The sequence below is a fragment of the Alosa sapidissima genome, chromosome 3 (genome assembly GCF_018492685.1).
Source record: "Alosa sapidissima isolate fAloSap1 chromosome 3, fAloSap1.pri, whole genome shotgun sequence".
Taxonomy (NCBI): Eukaryota; Metazoa; Chordata; class Actinopteri; order Clupeiformes; family Clupeidae; genus Alosa; species Alosa sapidissima.
This window is the reverse complement of record NC_055959.1, coordinates 17936507-17958646: the sequence shown is the minus strand read 5'-3', so window position 1 is coordinate 17958646 and position 22140 is coordinate 17936507. Positions and strand designations below refer to the sequence as shown.

Genomic DNA, 22140 nt, shown 5'->3' with positions numbered 1-22140 from the left:
TTTCCTTAACTTAACAGCTTCGGAGTCATTGGAATGGTTATATGACTTTTCCCAGGTTGAATGGTGGCCGTCTCGCTTCCCCCTAAATGTCTGTGAGCGGAAAAACCAGCCTTGCACCGTTGTTCCAGCGAGCCGCCGGCCTCAGAGTCAGAAACGGTCTCGCGATGTAATGAATTGCTTTAAGGCACTACACACATACACGCCAGGCACCGGCTAGAACAAGGTAGCGATGGAGTTTCTCAGTCATTCGACATGGCAGAGCTGGTGAAAAGAAGGAGAAAGCCAGTAAACCGTTGTCAGAGAAACTGGGAAAGAGGAAACGGCACACTGGCCGAGAGAGTAGTGTTGTAAAATATATACTCTGAAGCTGTAGGGGGAGCTTTGTAAAAAAAACTGCGAGCAAAAAGCTAGAAAACAGCAAAGAAATGGCCAAAACGGCATAGGATCCCTTTAAGTCACTATTGTAGTACAGCACTTTATGTTATGCAACAGGATTCTGAGTTATGATTACTGATTTACAGCTGTGCATACCTCCAAGCAGCTCTATATAATGTTGACATAATGATAATTAAATTGTCATTTGTCTCATGTCTTGCAGGTGGATGAATAATTGTTTTTACCAAAATGACTGCATCTTTATGTTGTGTTGCTGTTCTTATTTCAGTTAATTCATAATATAACAAGGCATATCAGCATGTTTCAAGAACTCCATTTTCATAAGCTAGCCTATTAAGTGTTGATTGTGTTCCTGCCATAGTTAATGTTTTCCTAAATGTGAATGTATGAAATATATATGGGTTTTGTGATATTATATATTTTGCATATAAATTTACATGAAATATCAAATCGGCTATAAGTCAAGTTCTTGTTTTTTCCAAATGCCCCCCCCCCCCCCCCCCCGAAACAGATGATACATCATTTCCACATGATATTAAAAATATATCTGCATGCTATTATACATTTCACATAATTTTGTGGAAAGATATTTTATTTATACATTGTTTTTAAATTAAGTATGTATAAACACACAAACACAGTTGTGTGCATCCATAACAGATATTTTAGGCAAAGTATAAACTGTACAAAAAGTTAACTGTAAATAAGAGACAGAAATATGACACATAATGAACAAGTGTTATTAGTGGTTTACTCTTCGCCAGTAATGTTTGTGAGATGGCAGCAACACCGTTGATAAGCAATACTAAATAAATGCTCAGTGTCCCACCCCCCCACCCCCCCACCCCCCACACACACACATTTCTCAGTCCCCAAACCCTCCTTATTAGTTGCCATACTCCTGTCATACCACCCCACCTTCAGTAAGAGTACTGCACAGTTTTGGTTGTCACCAGAGCGGCACCCCCAAGCTCAGTGGCAGGAAGTGGGATACCTCCTTCCGTCCGGCCGTTGCACATGTGCGCGCTGCTCCACCCGCCACTCCCCCTCCAGATGCCCTCCTGCTGGCAGTGTCCCCCCAGGCCTCCGTTCTGATGGGAGCAGGAAGAGGAAGACTGGTAGGGGTCCCCGTTCACCACCACCACAGCTGGAGGTCCCTCTGGGGCTGGTATGGCAACGGGGTCAGAAGGCTGGGCCTCCTTATCAACTACAACACAAGCAAACACAAAAGTGGATCATTTTTAGGATGCTGCCCTTAAGACTAAATCTTACACAAAGCACAATGCACAGTTACTTGGCAACTATGTGATATATTTGCAGTCTTCAACATCCCTAATTTAATAGAATGCATGAGCTTGCAAATTATGTTACATATTGCAGTCAGCAAGTTGTAACTGTGCTGTTTTAAAAGTTTGTTGTTAGCCCTCTTTGTCTGCATTTTACCAATCCATTTGCCTACTTAGTGAACAGTGGTCCACTGTGCACTCCTAACCTGGAGCAATGCTTAGGGAAGGAGCTTGGTGTAGGATCAGAATGCAGGGTGTGTGTATTCTAGAGCACAACAGACAAGGGCATGTGAGGGCAGCCACTTACCACCACGACATCTCTCTGTGTTGAAGGACCCTCCAGAATTTCACACACCCACAATAACACATGCTCTCAGAAATAGAGAAAAGCGCTGATGCATGCAAACTCTGTATGTGCGTATGTCCAAGTATGCAAAATAGGCAAGATTACCATTGACAAACGCACAAGTGCACAATAACACTGACACATACACACAATACTATCAAACAAGGAATCATGCAGAATAGCCTTGGCTACAAATAGTCATAGTTAGCCTGTAGGGTTTGACTGTCAGTCCATAAAGACACAAGTACACAAACATCTAACGGATGTGTGCAAGCTCTGCAAAAAGAAATCATGTGGTTGACGGCATCCCTTAGGACTACCCTCAGAGAGAACAGAAACTTTAGAAATGTGTGAGCGGGAGGGGCCACAAAGAATCATAAGATAGATAAGAGAGGAGGTGGTGGTGGGGGGGGGGGGTTTAGGATCCTCTATGTCATACTGAGAGAGTGAGTGACAGAGTGTGAGAGGTAGACACAGAGAGAGGAGGTGACATGGACAGAAAGTGAGAGAGCTAGTGAGAAAAAGAAATAACGACACACAGAAAAAGAAGGGTGATTTAAATGACTAGCATCATAATGACAGGCCCACCAATGAACTTCACAAAGGTCACTGAGTGCCCAGTCCTTCTATGTAACCACATACATGCTTTAGCTCTCACCTGTGCTGTGAGAATGGCCAACATGCCGTCGATAAAAGATGAAAAACAGCAACACCACCAAGATGGATCCACTCATGACCACAGCCGCACATATCCACACAGACACACTGATCACAGGTATGTACTCGGGGGGTGCCACGGTGCTCTGGCGCAGAACAGGTGAGCTACCTATGTTCAGCAAGACACACATTACCATTCATTAAAGATGACATAAAGTACTCCACATTCCAGATAATGTCACTGCCATTATACAGTATGCCGAACGAACCTCACTAACCAGTTAATCATGATCTGTTATGCTCAAGATCTACAGCACACTATGTCTCTATCCCATTTCTATCATTGTTCACTGCAAACATGACAGTACTAAGATCCTATGACCGCATGACAGCAGTGATATTCATTATATGAAAACTATAGGTCAAAACATGGCATATTGGCAGAACTCACCAGCGGTGGACATATCCAGTGTCATACATCTATCGAGAAGGGAGTCCCATTTGGTGCCAGGGGAACATGACTTCTGAGCCGCCATGGCTGTCCCTTCACAGCCACCGACTTTACCTAGAGACACTCTTTTGTTAGCTCTATACTCTGTGCCTCTTGGGCTAACCTGTGCACTCTGAAATTGAAAGAGTGAACAAGTGACAGAAAAAGAGAGACAGAAAGAGAGGAGGGTAGAGGTGTGAGGGGTGAGGGGTGCAGGCAGGCCTGTTTCACTTCTGGTTCTTCTCTACCAGAGGAAAGAGTGAATCATCCACAGGGTCCCTGGAGGGAAGACAGAACGGAGCGGGTAGACCCCGGGCAGAGGGGGCGCTGACAGCAAGAGGCCAATACATCTGAGCAGTGGTCGAATTAGCCAGGGATTATGTGGACACAATCCAAGATAAATCAGTGGCTTAGTGGCAATACACTGATAAACGAGACCAACAAAGCCTAGGGCTCAAACCCTGAATACTGCAACTGCTGAATCGTTATGGCTATTAATTATATCCACATATCACTTCGGCTTAATTAGAAGTCTGAGTGTACACCAGTGGTTCTCAAACTTTCTCATATTTTCAAGCCCCAATTGACTCCATCAACCCGGCAAAATGGTAACGTTAAAATATTTTTTCCGCATCTCGGCTCCACGTTACATTTCCTGTCTCTGTCCACTGGGTCAAATGTTATTTTTAATTCATACGTCGGTCTGTTTATGATCCCTATGTCTGTGTGTGGCTATTTTGTAAGAAAAAAAGAAAATGCATAATTAAAGATGGGCAAAAAACCCCAATTTCCTCCGGTTGATTGCGCCCACCGGTCATGTCTATATTCCCCACACTTTCAGAACCACTGGTGTACAGTAAGAAGTACGACACACCATCTCAGTCTTCAATGTCTTGACTGCAGAGGTAACATCCTAGAGAAAGTGGGTCATCGGATTTTGTGTGGATGAAAGTTTGATTGGCTTCACAGTTCATTTCATTATTGTGCTGTGAAGTTGTTGCTTGGGTTCAACAGTTTGTTGTTTTGCTGCAGGCTATTCCTCAAGCATCCCAGAGATGTAACTCCGCAGCTAAGACGCACATGTGAATGCTGACTCATTCATTACACTGGTGAAGTGGACTGTGTTTCCAACCACATAAAACATACAGTGTGTCTCAATACATCAAGCCTGGACATGCAATACCTTTGTATTTGAGGTGCAAATGGTGTCTGGAACTAAAGGCCTTCAGCTTACTAGAGTTTAACACACTGTCAATTTACTGAAGGTAAATATGATGGGAAAACAAAAGGATAGGTGATAATATATTAATGGATGTTTAAAAGCACTCTTGATAAAAACTTTGCAAATGTTGTCAGGTTTCACTCTGAAGATGATTTTAGAGTGAGCTGTCCAAAAAGCTTTGTCACAAATCAGAAGATAGCTTCCTGAATGACTTACATTAGGTTCATTGTGGATATGTAGGCTGCATATTGTATAGAAAAAGTCAGGGTAGAAGACACAACATTCTTCTTCATATTTATTTAACCATCATAAAATAAAAAAGGTGCAAAATGTCAAGTGGTTGTATCATAGAAGCACCCACTTAGAAACCAAGACATTGGACTAATTAAAACATTATAAAATATAATCTATCGTCAATAATCATCTATAATCTCTAGTCAAAGACACAGAGGTCATGCACAGTGGTTCTTCCTGCTGTCAAACTGCAGCACTCTCAACTGACAATCAACTAGTCCTGGACAAAACACATATACCCAAACACAAACACAGGTTTGCCAGCACGCATGCGCACGCACACACACACACACACACACACACACACACACACAATTGGTTGGCCTTTAAAAGATGAAAAGAAATTTCAATATGCTTCTTCCTATGGCTTTTTGATTCACGATTCGTTTCTTCTCCTCCCTGAGCTCCCCTGGCGGCCCCAGCACCCATCCAACCCCACCCTGGCACATGCACGTGGACCTGCCTGCCTGTCCCCGGCCTGATCAGGGTGTGAAGAGCACAGGCTGCATGGTGACGAAGGTGAAGTTGTAGACGGGGGGCAGGCCCTGGTGCATGGTGCTGTTGAAGCGGTCCCATGAGAAGGGAGGGAGCCCGCCCTGTGTGGTGGGCCCGTTCACCGCCTCCGCAATTAACTTCTTAGCCCGGCCAAAGTCAGTCACCTGAAAAGAGTAAACAGGAAGAGAGAGAGAGAGAGAGAGAGAGAGAGAGAGAGAGAGAGAGAGAGAGAGAGAGAGAGAGAGAGAGAGAGAGAGAGAAGAGAGAGAGAGAGGAGAATAGCATGTAGTTTGTCAATGCAAAGGGGAAGGGAGAGCAATACAAGGGAAGGGAGAGCAGTAGATGGCTAGAATTAAGGATGTCTTGCCTTGGTATCATAGCATCCTCCTGGTGAGGGTTTCGACTCTTGCAAGTCATTGCGGCAGCAGATGGTCTTGCATGGATTGCCCTTAGAGTAAGGGTCATTTTTATAATCTGGGGGAAAATCCATATGACAGACCTTAATATGGCTTTTTTGTATGCAACATGATTAGTTGCTGTGGCTGAGTGGTAATCTCAAGCTCCAAAAACAGTATAAAAGAGTACAGAGTATAAAAGCTACGCAGCACACAAGAGTGATGACAAAACCCCATGCTATGGAAAAGAGAACAAAGAGCAATGGCTTCACATTACAAGAGAACAGCTTGAGATAAAAATAGGGAAGCTGCTGCATAAAGGGAAACATACAAAGCCAACTGGCAAACAGTTTACATAAATGAGCTATGATAAATATACAAGGGGAGCCAGGCACCATTGTATCTCATGATGTGCTTCAGAGAGTCCAGGTCAGTCACGCCGGCCTGGTCCCGGCGGAAGATCTTGGCTCTGGGGCAGAGGTCATAAGAGAAGTCCGCCCCGTGCTTCTCCCACATCTCCCTGTAGCCACTGCGTGCATAGACCTCAGCATGGAAGGGCACATTATAGGAGGGCCAATAACCTGCACAAACCAATGCCAATTGGAGACAATCAATATGGTACACCACACCTTTACACCAGTCATGAGACTCATGACCATAGACACATTAAAACGAAAATTCTCCTCTCCATGTGTCGCGTCTCCACTTAAACCTCCACTGCACTATTTGAACGTCCAGTTCAAACCGATCAAACATAACTTCTAATCTCAATGTGTGAGCATGGCAAAGAGACAGAACAGTTCTGTGGTCTGAAGCAAATAGGCAATGAAAACAGTATTTCATCAACAACCATTTTAAGGAAGTGTAATGTGGTGGCATGTGATTTGTTGATGGCTTAGCCACTGACCTCGGCGCAAGGCCTGGGTCTGGTCTGAGTACTCCACCAGGCCGGGGATCTGTTCGACCACTGTCAGGGCCCAGTCCTCAATCTGCTCCCCAAGGGTCACTTTACTCGTGTCCACTATCATGTACTGGTTATTGTAGGTGCCTGGAGGAGAGGAGAAAGGGGCAAGGGGAGGGCAGGGAGCAACAAGGAAGAGAGGGACAAAACAAGGGGGGTGGGGGGGGGGGGGGGGGGGGGGTCAGTGCAAACACCCTATGAGAATTCAACAGCTGCTTGCTGTTCACACAACAGGCTTGACAAAGCAAGGGGCTAAAAGCGTCGATGGTTCTCACCGGAGTTGTGTTTGGAGAAGAGCGTTGCCCATTCCTCGCCAGTGTGGGCCAGGGCGTGGGCCAGCCGCACCCTCTGCCAGGCAAACAGGGTGTTGGGTTTAATCAGCGAGAACAGGGTGGCGTTGAACACATTGTTGGTGGTCTGAGTCATGATCAGGCCACTGCCCAGGAGGTAAAAGTCATCCAGAGACACCAGGAAACCTGTGGTGTGTGTGTGTGTGTGTTTGTGTGTGTGTGTGTGTGTGAGAGAATGGATGGACAACATTATACAAAACTATTCCTGAAACATTCAGACTTGTCTCTGTCTACTCATGAATCATTAAACCAGACAGACCAATCGTTCAGTTTAATACTTGTCGGCCTTTTTCACAGCGAAATACTCAAAACCGACAATCCATCCTCCATCCATTAGTGAGTTCTCATTTGTCCTGCACCCTCCATTCTACTCCAGGCCCACTCAACCAGTCTGATCCATTACCATGCATCATTTAACAGACAGGCAGCTGATACTGATTGTTGTTGCGGTTGTGTTATGGGCCATGTTTTTGCCTGCCAGTCCTAAGATGATTTACACACCAGGGTAGCTGCTGAAGGACATCTTGCCGGTGGCTGTCGATGCCTCTTGCACGTTGAAGTCCCAGTGTTTGTAGATACGCAGTGTGGCAGCATACGTGTACCAGCTGGAGTGGGCAAACAGGAGGTTCTCAAAGCCTGGCAGCATCTGAAGAAGACAGGGCAAGGACAGACAGTGGGATCAGAAACACACATACAGTTATTCTCAAGCTTAACGAAACAAAAACTCAGAAACAAATTGAAATATAGTGAGTCTCATGAGCCTCATTAAAGACTAAAGGTGTGTGCACAAAAAAACAAAAACAGACCATATCACCATTGACACAATCACTCTGAACATGCTGTTATGAATTAGAAAGAGAGACTATGATGCTGACCTTAATCAGAGCAGAGCAGTGACCCATGGGTGGCTGTCTGTAATCTCCAAGAGACAGTTTTGGTCCATGCACCAGGGCAGGGATCAGGTCCAACAGGTCTCCTACTGCATTCAGGAACTGCACTGCAAACAATGACAGCGGCTGTGGAGGAAGGCAGAAGACAGATCAAGAGCTATTTGTGAGAGACCCTCAGACGCATTCTCATTAGTATCAATGGCAACTGAAATGTAATGTTAGTACTCTTCATATTGCTAATTCATTGTCCAACTAAGTGGTCAAATAACAAGCACACAAAAAATAACTAAATAGAAAATAGTAATGAGAACAATATCCACTCTATCGATTACCACTTACAGTTTTCCCTTGGCTTTTGGCCCAATGGGCAACCCCTGCTTGAAGGCCATCTGTCTGAGCCACTAAGAAGCCCGCATGCTGCCAGATTGGATCAGCCTTGTTCAGTTTAACCTGTTGCCTGGTCCAATTGTCTTGCTTACTGGAGCACACAGATACCATAAATGTATTATAGACAGCTTGATAATGCTGTGCTTTCATTTGAAGATTTTAGTATGAAATGGGGAAACAAATGAAACTGACTTCATGAAATCCTTCACAACCATCAGCGTCTTTGAGTCTTTGATCAGCTGGGGGTACAGATTGTTGTAGTTATCATACATCTTCCTGTTAAAGCAAACAAACATTTAGGGGAAGACTTAGCGGTAGCCTAGGCTATTTTGCGTTCTAAGAGAGAAACGCTTACTCAGCTGTGAGGAAACCTTCTAGGTATCCTGCGAGAAAATAGGTGACATCGTCCCTTTCTTGGGTCTTTCCATAACCTGCTCGTAGCTCCAGAACTCCCCAGCCGGTGTTGGAAAGCGAGTCGTTGAAAAATCCATAAGCATCTCCTTCTTTCTCCAACACTCCGTCTTTCAAGAGTACAGCTTTATGGGTAGCATCCCAGTAGGCGGTGGCCAATCGTAGTCCTAAAATGTTCAAAAACAAAGCAATCTAGTAGGCTACGTTTGCTCAGCTGCAGGAGACAACAGACTGCATCAGATCGGTGCTACTTCATAGAGTAAATTGGCTGCATAGATTTCCCAGATTTGTAGCGCCCTGTTTGCTGGTTTTGAAAGGTCAGAGACATTGTGACCTTTAAATCGATATAGCTAATGGCAAGTGAACAACCTTAAACGGATTAAGTTTGTTATCATCAAAGGCCACTCGTGTTACGTTCCACTTACTTTCTGCTGCGACGAAAGTTATTGTCACTAACACTAGATAAGTTATTAATAACTGTTTAATAACACCCATGTCTTCGACGGAACAGACCCCGGTAGGCTGAAGTTTGTGGTAAAAGGAGAACCAAGACTGAGACTTCGGGAAATGAAAGTTGTTAGCTTGTGGAGAGGGAATGGTGTTTATTGGTTGAACAGATTAGGACGTATTCCAATTGGTTGTCAGCGATCTATGTGAATTCTGGGAATTCTCTACGAGGACATTTTTTTTTTCAGATTCCGATATAACAAGACAACCAACTGTGCTTGCATAGTGCTATTTGTTTCAATCATAGTGAAAAATGTTTCACCCCAGATGGGACTCGAACCCACAATCCCTGGCTTAGGAGGCCAGTGCCTTATCCATTAGGCCACTGGGGCGGGGATAGTGGAAAAAGGGGCTGGATTGTATATATATATGTCGAATATAAGACGAACAGGTGACGACTCAAATCAGCTGGTTTGTGACGTCATGTAACCCACTCTTCCCATACGTTGGACCGGAAAACGTCATACAGAGAAAGCTGTCGGCACCATAGACATAATATACATAGACGCCGCATTGGCTGCTGGAAACAAGAAATGCGGCCGCCATCTTGGACCGGTCATACTCCTCATTGCGTTGCAGCAGAAAACACAAGATGACAGCACTGTGCAGCATGTTCCTGCTCAAATCGGCGGACCATACTCGGGGGATTTACTTTTCACAAGTAAGATTTAACATTACCATACTATTGGTTGTATTTTGTATTTTCGAACAATGTGGCCTGTATCATAGCTACATGTATGACCTTTGCAGCAAAAAAAACCGCGTGAAAATCTGTTCGGTATTCAGTGAGATATGATTAATTAAGTGTGCTGACAGCTCATTGCACCGGCCAAACAGATTACACTGAGTGGAGTGGATGACCGGTCCAAGATGGCGGCTCCAAATCTCGTCAGCGCTAGTAGGGAGCAGCGGTCGATGCGGCGTCTATGTATATTATGTCTATGGTCGGCACTACCACTGATCTATGGTTGATCTATGGCGCCATCTGGTGGTCTTGAAATATTTAATGTCTAGCCTATACGATAGATGCGCAATTAAGCTGTACCATTAAGATAAGTTTTTGAATATCAAAAATTCTGACATTCAACATTAGATGAGCAGAAATCTGAACACTATTTCATGTCAAAATGACTGCTGTAAAAAGGTCCATCATTGCTTCCCTTCAAATAATGTATCACTATACATACATGTAGCCTTAATTTAATAACTGGACTGAACAGGGAAAGTTAAGTCTCATGTCTTCTTTAGCTTCGCTGATGGATACAATATAAAACCAAATATGTTCCATAGTCTAACTGTAGGCTAAGTTGAAAAATTAATCAGTGCAGTGAAACGTTTCTTCTAAACACAAAACGATTTTATAGACACTTTTAATACACGCACACTATATATTTGCATATAAATCAAACATCCACATCTTCACACACAATTTTTACCACCCACATAAAAGAACCCGCAAACTTATTATATTGATGAAACTCAAAACTAAAACGATTACAACAAAAACTCATAAGGTGGAAAGAAACCACAATACATTACGGGCAAAACAATGATAAAGAGCACAATAAAGCGATAAAGATGCAATAGAAAAGATTAGTTTAGAATTTTCTTCAATAATAAAAAAACAACATTGGAAAATAAATAAGATAAATAGGTCCCTTGATTATCAGTGTGCAATCTAGTTACAGGCATTGGCCATCTTGCAATGTAGTGCTTAGTGGAAAAGGGCAACATTTTTACTCCACATAATTGACCCTTTATAGAACAAACACACTCTTTGAAAATTAACTGCCATATATTTGGCATTATGTTTGCAGAAAAACATTTCTTAATTGTTATTGTATCTCCCAGGCACAAAGACACTACATGAGACATGACCAGACAGTTAAATGATCTGAGATAAAGGTAAACAACATATAAGGAAAATACAATGTAAATCTTCTTTTTTTTTTTTTTTTTAATGGCCCCTGGGCTCAAACACCTCAGTGAGAATATGGGATGGGTTGTCAGGGGACTGACACTAGAAATGTTGGTGCAGTGTAGTGTTTCTTGATGACTGCAGATGTTGCCAGTGATGTGGAATGAGCAACAGACTTTTGTAAAATATCAAGCTGTAAATATTGTATGGGGGAAAAAATACCAACTTGGACAAAACAATCATAGCCAACCAACATAGCGCTTCTGCAGCACAGATGGAAGAAGTGTATTTTGATGTCCACATTTTACCGGAATTGAATCACACATTGTGCCATTCAAGATCCAGTTAGATCCAGTTTAGCAAACTGATTTAATTATGTGGCACCAGTCTTTGAGTAACAGTGTAAGGTGTCCAACATTTTTCTAACTTAAAAGTGCTTGAATTCTTATTCAAGAGCTTATTTCAATGAGCAAAATCAATTTTCTTTTCATCGGAATGCCTTTTGCCTTCTTTAAAAGGAACCTGTAAATATATACACATTTCTGCTTTTAATTGTACCTTCATAAAAACTACTTTCATGCACACATGTTTGGACTGGGTTTGAAAGTATTGTGAAACACTAATGTCAAAGGCACCCAAAATACAATTCCAACAGAGGCATCAAGCGCCCCCATTCACTCAGAACAAATTAATGTTAACCACTCCTTTACAACAAACAACGCTTAATGAACATAAAAAGCTTTGGGGCTCTGATACAACAGTAGATCTGAGATATTGAGATGAAGATGTGCTGTCATAGACAGTAGTCAAGAATCTGCACTGTAAGATTCTGCAAATGTTAGTCACATAATGCCCACACAATCTGTGGAAAGTAAGATATCTTCAAGATTGGTAAATACAATAGGATGAAAGAACAGCAGCTATCAGGGAGGGAAGGGTTGTTTGATGCCTCTGAGTGTAACTGTATGACCATTCATTTACTGTCATACTGTCATCCATTCATTCATTCAGTCATTCATCATCTATCAACTTCTCAGCCCCATTCTCTGTCTGCTGGGCGGAGCTCTTGTCTCCAGCTTCTTCTTCCTCTTCCTCCTCCTCGTCCGTGTATGCCTGCGACTGGCTGCCATAGTTGATCATGGTGCGAGAGAGGTCCACCTCGATGGGAAAGACATCAGCCTCCTTCAGCACTGCGTAGCACTCATCATAGTAACGAGACATGCCTGAGACGAAGCGCTGCAGCTGGAATACAATGTCCTGGACTAGAGAACAAAAAAGAGAGTATAGTGAACACAATGAGAAAGAGATAGATATAGATATAGACAGAAAGAAAGAAGGGGGAGGGGGAGAGAGAGAGAGAGAGAACACATTGAGTAGACAAAAGTCCAGCAAGCACGCACATCCAAGAAGTCTAAACTGGGTGATGGGCCAAAAAAAAAAGGAGGAGCTGTAAAGAAAAGTCTGCACACCAATCGCTCCCAAGCAAATGGATTCTTTTAATCAGTGACGTTTTGGGGCAAACTCTTTCTCAGACGCGCTTGCATGCGGGCTTGCCCCAAAACGTCACAGATTAAAAGAATCTATTTGCTTGGGAGCGATTGGTGTGCACTGTGCAGATTATTCATTATAGTTACATACATTGAGTAGTCCCATGTCATTACAATCTACAGTATGTGTGATCTAGGGGATTTGCTGACAGAAACAAATTAAATCAACAGAGAGTAATAACAGGACTAAAGGATAGAAGCAACAACTGGAAACGCAGAGGGAGATGGGGCCAGATAAATGGAGAGATTAAGGGGAAGTAAGGGGAAGACGAGAGTAAGGAAGAAACACAGAGATAATGAGAAGAAAGTTAGCCAGAAAGACTGAACATTTAGTGCCACACAGTACAGACCATGTTTCTGGTCCAGCAGTTCAATCTTCTCCAGCACGTCTTTCCTCATCTTGGCAAAGCGGGCCCGTGCCTCCTGGCGACAGCGCAAGACCAGCCGGTACTCATAGTTCCCCGTGCTCACTCTGTACATGGGCTCTCCCAGGGCCTGGTGGAGGTTACACACATAAACAGAGAGAGAGAGAGGAAGAGAAAGAGAAAGAAAGAAAGAAAGAAAGAAAGAAAGAAAGAAAGAAAGAAAGAAAGCACACACAAGAGAGAGAGACACACACATATCATGAAACACCTATGCTTCATAACATATAATGGAAATAAAGTAGTTGACTGTAATATTAATGAGACAATGTACAATGCTTTACAGTGCAATGAATAACTATGGTATTTTTTGTACGGTTCACCATAGTTCAAAACATGCCCCTAAATGTGTTGGCGGTCCTCAACAGCATTACCAATACAACATTTGAGTACTTTAAATTGAATCAAAAAAGGACTCTTACAATACAGCTGTACTCTTCATCATCCATCTCCTTCACTTTCAGACAGTAGGACTAGGGGGGGGAAACACATTTGGTATATCAGCACAAACGCAGCCTAGACAACACCAAGAGAAATCATGATGTCAAATGTTATTTGAATGTACAGATTATGCCTTTATCAGAGCAAAATATACATATGGCCTTGGAAATTACTTATTGATATAGCTAATATGGTGAGAAACTGCTGTTTTTGTTTTACCAGGTACTCAAACTTGACATCCAGGTACTTGCGTATGGTAAGCTTGGTGTCAGGGATGGCCTTATGCAGGTAGGTGTTCAGATCGTGAAGCATCTGCACAAAAGAGAGAGAGGATTCAATTCAGTGATGTTTCTAAACTTTCAACAATCTTTAGTAGCGTGTAGAAGAATATGTGAATGAAGAGTGTGACATCTCCTAACTGGTTTGATGGTCTTCAGCAACTGGATGCCATATTTTTCGATGTTACGGTGCGCCTCGGCAAACTTCACAAAGGCCTCGCTCGCAGCAGCCTGGGGTTCCCGCACACCAATCACAGAGAAGACGTCCCCAAAGGCTGGTGGACACATCCAGAACAAGGAGATGGGAATTAAAACAATCAGACAACAATGAGGTTGCTTACATAGCTGAAGTTCAAGTATTACATGCTGACATGCCCCAGCTGTCAACTCCCATTAGCCCCATCGACGAATTGGTCAACGCTAAATGCAATGTCATGTCAACGCTAAATGTAATGTTTGTAGCCCTACACACAGATCCTTGGCTGAAGGCCCGAAGTAGCTGGGTTTCCATACAACTTTAAAAAGTTAAATAGGCAATTGATTCACTAGAGGGGGGTGAATCAACTCTCAATTTGCATTGGGCATAATGCAACTATTCATTCAGGAAGCTATTCATTTTAAATTGTCAAAACACAGCATACAGAAATGCACACAGATTTGATTTACCTACATTTTCATGAATGCATTTAATTTTCTCTTAATGAATTGGACTAAAGCCCAACTAGGGCAACTACTGGCCTAGTTCAGTCAGCCTATTGGTGATCAACCCAGATTTCATTAGGATTATATTAACCACAATAAAAGACTAAATGCTGTAAATATGGGTCTGTTTTCACCAGTCTTACTAACCACACCCAGTAAAACAAGAGCAAAACTTGGACCCCCCCCCCCCCTTACCTCTGTGAGTTTGAGAGAGCTCAAAAAAAGCTCTGAGTAGCCGCTTGGTGTGCTCCATCAGTCCTGTGCAAGAGGAGGAGGGCACTGATCAGACAGCTGAAATTCTAATCTTTCGCCTCCGATTAGATATCAGAAGGCGTGCCACATATTATTGATTAGTGAGGGGGGTTATATTCTTCTACCAGGTCTTAATAAAGCAAGAAAAACAAAGTTACCTTTGTAGAGCTCTGCAGTTTTCTCAAGCTCCTCTAGTCTTTTCACCAATCCATCTGCAAGTATACCAAAGAAATTCATAGCACCACTGCTTTACCAGAAAGGTTAAAAGCAGGAACTTTTACATAATATTCATTCAGTTATTTACAACCGATTAAAAAAAGATCTGAATGGATTGTTAAGAGGGGAATAAATGGTTCCTTTGATGTACACTAGGAATGTTAGAGGAAGAATGGCTGGTTCTCACCGTTGCACAGGATGGCTCTGCTCAAGCCCAGGGCATCTGCTGTACCGGAGCTCAGATTTTCCACTAGTCGGTGCTTCACCTTCTTCAACACTAATGCATAACACACACAGAATAATCAATATAATATCATCAGTCAATTTCACAGAATGTTTTTGGAAAATGGGTGAGATTTGGCTGCAGTCTTCAGCTCTAGTTTGCATGCTGTAAAGCAGATGAACCTACCTATATCAAGAGACTTCCCTTGCTTTGGATCTGCTTGAAGTTTGTTATAGTGGATTGTGACTTCACCCTAAAAAAAAAGAAAAATAAAGGTTTTATAAATCAATTGTAAAAAAGCTGGTGGACTTATGATGTTTTGGAGAATGAATATCACTGTACCACCCCAAGTACAGTACCTGCACAGCCTGAATCATTTTAGCCACCTCCACCTTGGTCTTCCCCTTAACCGTTTTACTATTGACTCCAGTGATCTCATCCCCAGCAGCTAATGTTCCATCCAAAGCTGCAGGAGTATTATCAAATACCTGAGAATATCAGAATAATTTAGAGGTTACGGTTTTTGTACAAAACTCAAAACATTGACATCTTCCTATCTAGGGAGACAAGTCAAACTTAACAGGTAACATTTCTTGATTGGTAGCCTAACAGCGGATCAAGTCTTGATCCATTACCTGTACAATATAAAGACAGGGACAGTATTGGGCACCCCCACCAATGCTGATCCCAATCAGGTTCTGTGCATCTTTCTGCAGAATAACTGTTCCTGGAACTGTTGGAATCCCACTTCATGAGAAAAAAAAAAGAGAGATGTAAGCAATGCATCCTCAATTTCCATAACCCTTATTTTATAGAATCAAAATAATAGATGATACATTTACCATTCAATTTGAAAAGATACATGTATGATATTCCTGTATGTGTTTAATGAAATTGTTGGTGAATTTGTTGAACTTTACTTTAGAAAGAAGACCAAAACGTAATTGGTCAAGGAGTTCTTCATTAACCATTCAAATTACTCCATACAGAATATAGCATCACTCACAGTTTGTCCTCCTCCAACTCGTAGTCCATGTCTGTAAACATTCTAGACCAGACGGTTTTGTCAATTCGACCTGAGACGGACAACATTACCACACAAAATCAATCAAAAGGGGACACTTGTGTAGTCAACAGAACCATGTATGTTCAGGTTTGGGAATATCTCGGTCGCTGCGCAAGTAACGTCAATACATTTCTCATTAAGTCTGAAACAACAACTAACACTGGACGACAGACAATGAAACCGTGTCGACAAATAATAAACTAACAACAAACTGGCAGTCAATGATTTTAGCTAGCTAACAAATAGCTCCCAGTTTTATGTATCCATACTGGACAATAAGTTACCTTGCCCACAGCCCCACATTAAAACAGCTGGAGCGTGAAACCATTGCCATCAGTTTACTGTGAAAATGTAAATATTTAACATTCAAGTCTAACATTCAAGCATTGAAATCTAAACTGTACAGTTACAAAAGTTAACGTTAAATTGATTGTTATTGTTCAGGCATCGAGAGGTGACAGGTGCACAGGCTAAAGAGGCTGTTAGCTAACATTAGCTTCCCAACAAACAAAAATTACAAACCAGGGATTCAATCTTTGGATACCTTAACTGGTCGACTCAATGTACGTTTATCGGTGCTGTCTTCATATGAAGTTGTATGCTGCTGTTAAATTTCACCAGCCGAACGTAGCCGTTTAGACGAGGTAACGCTGTCAGACTTCTTCATGCACAGTAAAAGACTTGTTTAATTTGGTTCGTCATTTCCGTTAATACAGGAAATAGCTGGTGTATGCCATAGATATATATACTGACTAGATGTTGCCTTCGGCTTCTCTGCATGCGTCAACACCGCCGCCATCTTGTAGCGGGTTCTGAAGCTCTGAACTAGTTCTCCCTTATTGTCAGTGTTACCTATTTAGCGACGTTTGGCCATCCCCAGTGACAGAAAACCTTTTTAGCGATTAGCGACAAATTTGGGAACTTCTCACAATGATGGCAAACTCGGTTTCGTTGTTGTTGTAACGTAAGAAAATCACTTTTCTCATGGCTTTGTCATTTGTGAATTAAGCTACATCTCGTTTGCCCATAGCATTGGCCCATGATTAAAAAAGTAACGACTGGCGTATGAAGTAGCAGACCACGTTAAAGCACGGAAGTAAATGTTCTACAGACCTACAGCAACTTCTGGTAAGATTACAACGTATACGAGTAAACGAGACGAGAGGTATGTGGCCTCAACCAGAGCCTGTCTATGGAGAGCCTGTTTACTTTCATTGTATCGAACCTGGTTGCAGTTCACTCATTGTTCCTCTAGGGGCCGCCGCTAGCTAGTGCAGAATGAATGGGAGTCTATGGGGCTAGACGGGTAAAATGTATCTTTATTATCGTCAAAAGCTTAGTTTTCTCTAGACTCGACCATAAATACATGCCTGTCCCATGCAACCCAAAAAACTAGATAATTGCTGGAGATTTTGACGATTTATGGTGATTTTATTTTCGTTAGATCTTTGCTCAGATTGACGTTAATGCATTATAGAGGAGTGGATCACCGCGGCAAGATGGCGTCTCGATTGACGCATTCGTTCCAATGAACAGCAGTAGTCAAGGCGACATCTAGAGTCTGTCTCAATTGGTGTACTTACGTGAGTACACTTTTGTGTAGTACACTATGTGCACTGTGTGCTTACTGGCGGAGTGCGCAAATTTTAACAAAATAGTATTGTCTCATATCAAACACTAACTCCGTGCACTTCACGGAAATGACGATCGCAAACATTTTAATATAACTTTATTGGCGTCCTCAATTCGACAGTGACATGGTCATACTGTGTCAAAACATGAACCGTTTATGTTATAACTTGCTTGTACCTCCGTAAAGTCTGTTTTCCACTGCTGCTGCTTCAGCTTTCTCAACCGCGATTACCACGAGTTTGAAAACGCTCCCTCCCCTTCCACTATTTGGCCAAGATGGCGTCCGTTAAGGGCGAAAAGTGTCCAGCGTTGCACACTCAGCTTTTTGACCGTTATGAGTGCACCATCCGGGAACTTGCAGCGCCCTTCGTGTCGTTGGAATTTTCAGTGTGAACACCCTCATGCACTCAAATTAGGTATTGTAAGTGCAGAAGTACGCGATTTGAGACACAGTCCTAGTCAGTATATAATCTATGCTATCTACCTTAGTTTTGTAAACGGTCAATAGACAACAATAGAGGACTTGGGTTTTTTTACACATTAAATAAATATTTTTTCTCATCACAGTTTTGTTTGTTTGCAGTCTCGAGATGATCATATACTTATAAAAAACAAATTTGAGTTTCGTGTAACTGACGAGCAAATATTTTGGAGTACTCAGAGCCTTAGATACTATAAACCAGTGGCGGCTGGTGGTATTTTTTTCTAGTGAAGCAGTTATAAAATTATGACCCCCCCTGGAAATGAACATTGCGCCTAACACACCTGCCAAAGTTGTTGAGGTTGAATGTATAAGACACATGATGACATTGAACTGTCTGCAATGGCATAAACAAAAGCTATGTTGTTTGATCAGTTTTGAGAAATCAAGACCTGTTTACCACCATCTCAAAGTACAGGCCACAAATGGGGTGTAGTAGGCCTAAGACTGGACAAGACAGTAAACAAGGTTTATGTATTATTATTATTATTATAAGTTTGCATATTTTTGTTAGACATATTGCTTGCAAAGACTAGGCTATCTATGGCCATGCCCTCAAAAAAGAGCATCTCCACTTTAGCACTAATTAGTGACTAGGTAAGTCTCTATATACTGAAAACAATACCAACTATATTTTCTGATCTTGATATAAGATTAATAACACTTGGTTAGACTGTATTAGATAAGCAGTTTTTGCAGTGTAGCCTATTAATGCCAAGTTGTTGATGTCCACATCTTGAAACAACAACCTTCCAATAGGCCCTATTCTAAGCTACTAATTATGCCCCATAAGAAATGCCAAATTCAGTAGCCTATTGAGACACATTCTTGCCTCTGGGATACATTAAGAAATTATACCATGACTGCTGCTCTGGCATATGTTTGACCAACCGGTTTGTTTCTGTCACAGCCTTCCTTCTATACAGAAGTAAAAATCCACTTGACATTTGCCTCCTGATACACTGAGAAGAACGTCACTAGCGCGACTGATGGGTTTGTAGTCGTTGGAATTACGATCTTTCACAATGTTGTAATTCAATAGTTACGAAACAAACTGCAAATGTCTTTGCATGAAAAATTGTCTTTAAAATTGACAAACATCATATGGGTAATTCAAGGCACAAGTCAACCGGGACCAGAAAATCATATATTTTTCGGCATAGACTGGCGTTCAAAATTTTTTGAAAGATAGGTCCCATGGAGGCAAATGGAAGTGGCATCACTGGGACACTCTATTAAGTCCCATTGTACCGAATTTTGGATGCAGTTCCACCAGAGTTCCACTGGGGGCGATCGCCATGAGTGCAGAATGAATGGAAGTCAATGGAGCTAGACGGCTAAATTTGTCTCTTTCACCTGATTGTCGTTGACAAATCTCAGATTTGATTGTAGTTTGTATAACATGAGTTATACAAACTACAATCAAATATGTTTGTATAACATGAGTTATAAGTCAAAAGTTGAATGAACGAGTACTTATGTCCTTTTGATTTCTTACAGTTTGGGTCTTTGTTGCCCATAAGACGCTAGCATTGTGCTAATGGGTGACCTCATTGACACGTTTGAAAGGCTTTTTAGAACATTTAAGTGACTTTAAAAAATATAATACTCCACCAAGTGTATTTTCTTTGCCTCCCCTTTCGAATACAATATTCAAATTACTTGAAAAAAAATTATATACCGAGAAAAGTGGATTTTGAGGGGTACAGCTCCATAGACCTCCATGCATTCTGCACTCGTGGACGAGCGCCCTCATGTGGAACCACAGAAGGAACTGCAACCAGTTCAGAAACCGGAAGTTTTCCGAGAGTGGCAGTTCTCCCCTTATTAGACATTCTCTGTCCATACATAAAATATGGTTTACTCTATCGCCGTCAATCAGCCAACAGCATAGTAAACGTCGTTGGCCCACCGTCTACGTATACGGAGCTGTAAGAGAATAGGCTTGTTAAGTGTGCTTGCTGAAAGCAGCACACTTATTGTTCTTAAGTTTTCTTATTCCTGTAAGCCCGATTTTTGGCCAGCTCCTGCTCCAAGACCTTTTGAGATATCGCCACCGGTCCAACTCTGGAACGTCCGGCCGGAACCGGTGTAGTGTGGAAATTGAAAATGATGTCACTGACCCATGTCATTCTTCCGCCATATTGGATTGAATAGCAAGCGAAACTAAAGTTTCACAGGTCACAAATTTGGTCCGAACTTCACGAAACTTGACGTACATGATCCTTGGACCAAGCCTTACAAAAGTTACAGAAAGGATTTTTGATTTTCAGAAGCGTTTGCCCGTCACAGCCAAACGAAATCGGCGGCGAAGCTCTGAAACAGGAAGTCGTCCATATCTCAGGAACACTGTCACATATCGATACCAAATTTTGTATATGAACTCGGGACTCCAATGTGATGGTGCATAAGCTAAAAAAAAAGAAATATTCCAAAAGTTTTCAGCATTTGGCAAACCACCCACCCGTATTTGGTAACTGTCAGCTTTCACCTTTGCACCTCTTATCATAATGCCTTCCAAGTATGCACAATGTCTCTGGGCAGCCCTGCCCAATCATGAAATCCTTGCTCAGCCATGGGATAGTATGGATTTACAAACTGAAATAGTAAGGAGAACATTAGCTATTTATTGCTGACGTAGTACAGTTATTTTCACATTGACGGTATTCAAATAAAATTTTTCATTATTGTTAAATATCATGATGGGAGAGTATTATTACAAATGTTAGAAGTATGCAAATGCATATGTTTACGGGCATTTAGGTTTTACTGTGTTGTTTTGTTGTAAAGACATGGCATTCTGGGCCATGTAATGAACAGTGGTCATTCCATACGTATTAATATGTATCTGTAAACCTAGGGACAATAAACAGCTATCTCTGTTACAAAAACGAGCTGGTAATCGCTCATTGAAGAGGGAACTATGATAAAAATATTGTTTTCCTCAAAGCATGGAGTTCACGACAGAACAAGGAGGAAATTTCACGTTAATGTTAATTACATCTGAACGCTAGGTGGCAACCTTGTATTACATTTCACATCTACATAGGGTGAGATCATTAGAATTATGTGAGCTTCACAAGTAAGGAAGGTGCAAATATTATGTAATTTATAATGGGAAATTATTGGAAATGTTATTTCTTGTTTATTCTAATTGCAAACCACACACATCCATTCGTAATCACACGTACACATTTAATACTGAAAGACTCTAATTTCGTTTATTTGATGTTGCCCCTAGCAGCCCTGGGTGCAGCCTACAGTAGTCCAGCTTCAGAGTGACGTGTTCGTGGCCAAACAAGTGCCCAAAATATTGGTTTCCATGTGTAGAACTGTGCTGGATGGTGTGCGTCCTTTATGAAAGTAAGTGTTTTATAGAGTTACAGACATGACTCATGTTGTAGTGGTCTGGGCTGGGCTGTCTGTGTATATGAAGGTGTGTGCATGTAACCTTTGACGGTGACCTGTATGTCCGATTTTCATGAATGAGGTACCGTTGGAATCCTCGAATGAAGCCCAGTTCAATGCCTTGCCAGCACCAAGTGCGCTCTGCCATCTTTTTTTTAAAAGTGAATCCATGTTCATACAGGTCATTTAAAAAATAAAAACTTTTTCCCAGTCCATTCAGCCCAGTTAGCTCAATTCAAACTTAGTCATGTATACAGTTGTATAGATTACAACATTGAGAAACACACATTCATACAGACATGATGCTCATCCACGCAACACTACTATTCAAGTCAAGTTACTCATCATTGCCCGGCAAGAAGTCTACAATTAATTCAATTGTCTTGCCACGATCTGTGGAGCTTACAAACAACATTAAAATACTATAGGTTCTGTATGCTATTTAAAGCCGACCTAACGATGAGTCC

The 22140-nt window shown here is 41.9% G+C and overlaps 2 protein-coding genes and 1 non-coding gene across 5 annotated transcripts; all 3 read right to left on the bottom strand.

The window, feature by feature from the left end:
• Nucleotides 1-4679: 4679 nt before the first annotated feature.
• Nucleotides 4680-9409, bottom strand: plbd1a (phospholipase B domain containing 1a). The gene is made up of 11 exons (XM_042087954.1): nt 9006-9409; nt 8525-8747; nt 8362-8445; nt 8122-8260; nt 7768-7908; nt 7394-7538; nt 6818-7018; nt 6489-6629; nt 5977-6162; nt 5554-5660; nt 4680-5350 (listed from the first exon to the last, which is right to left on the bottom strand). The coding sequence occupies exons 1-11, from the start codon at nt 9073-9075 to the stop codon at nt 5174-5176; spliced, it is 1614 nt and encodes a 537-aa protein (XP_041943888.1). The 5' UTR covers nt 9076-9409; the 3' UTR covers nt 4680-5173.
• trnar-ccu lies at nt 9347-9419 on the bottom strand. Its single transcript has one exon. It is a non-coding gene; the product is annotated as a tRNA-Arg (tRNA).
• A 1003-nt stretch (nt 9420-10422) lies between these two features.
• pick1 (protein interacting with prkca 1) lies at nt 10423-16864 on the bottom strand. 3 transcript variants are annotated; one of them, XM_042087964.1, is made up of 13 exons: nt 16675-16864; nt 16093-16162; nt 15722-15833; nt 15446-15574; nt 15273-15339; nt 15051-15140; nt 14806-14859; nt 14591-14653; nt 13835-13968; nt 13635-13727; nt 13397-13447; nt 12903-13047; nt 10423-12267 (listed from the first exon to the last, which is right to left on the bottom strand). In XM_042087964.1, the coding sequence occupies exons 2-13, from the start codon at nt 16131-16133 to the stop codon at nt 12017-12019; spliced, it is 1230 nt and encodes a 409-aa protein (XP_041943898.1). In that variant the 5' UTR covers nt 16134-16162; nt 16675-16864; the 3' UTR covers nt 10423-12016. The 3 variants fall into 3 exon arrangements, with proteins under 3 accessions (XP_041943898.1, XP_041943896.1, XP_041943897.1); XM_042087962.1 differs by having other exon boundaries at nt 16697-16863; XM_042087963.1 differs by having other exon boundaries at nt 16720-16861.
• Between the last annotated feature and the right edge of the window lie 5276 nt (nt 16865-22140).

Bases quoted from the DNA above. Each gene is read 5' to 3' on its own strand.
- plbd1a (XM_042087954.1), bottom strand. From the start codon at position 9,075: ATGGGTGTTATTAAACAGTTATTAATAACTTATCTAGTGTTAGTGACA. The intron at 8,748-9,005 runs GTAAGTGGAACG...TGAACATTTTAG, and splicing joins AACTTTCGTCGCAGCAGAAA to GACTACGATTGGCCACCGCC. The intron at 8,446-8,524 runs GTAAGCGTTTCT...TTGCTTTAACAG, and splicing joins GAAGGTTTCCTCACAGCTGA to GAAGATGTATGATAACTACA.
- pick1 (XM_042087964.1), bottom strand. From the start codon at position 16,133: ATGTTTACAGACATGGACTACGAGTTGGAGGAGGACAAACT. The intron at 15,575-15,721 runs GTAATGGATCAA...TGATATTCTCAG, and splicing joins CCTGTCTTTATATTGTACAG to GTATTTGATAATACTCCTGC. The intron at 14,860-15,050 runs GTGAGAACCAGC...GTATACTTGCAG, and splicing joins CAGAGCCATCCTGTGCAACG to ATGGATTGGTGAAAAGACTA.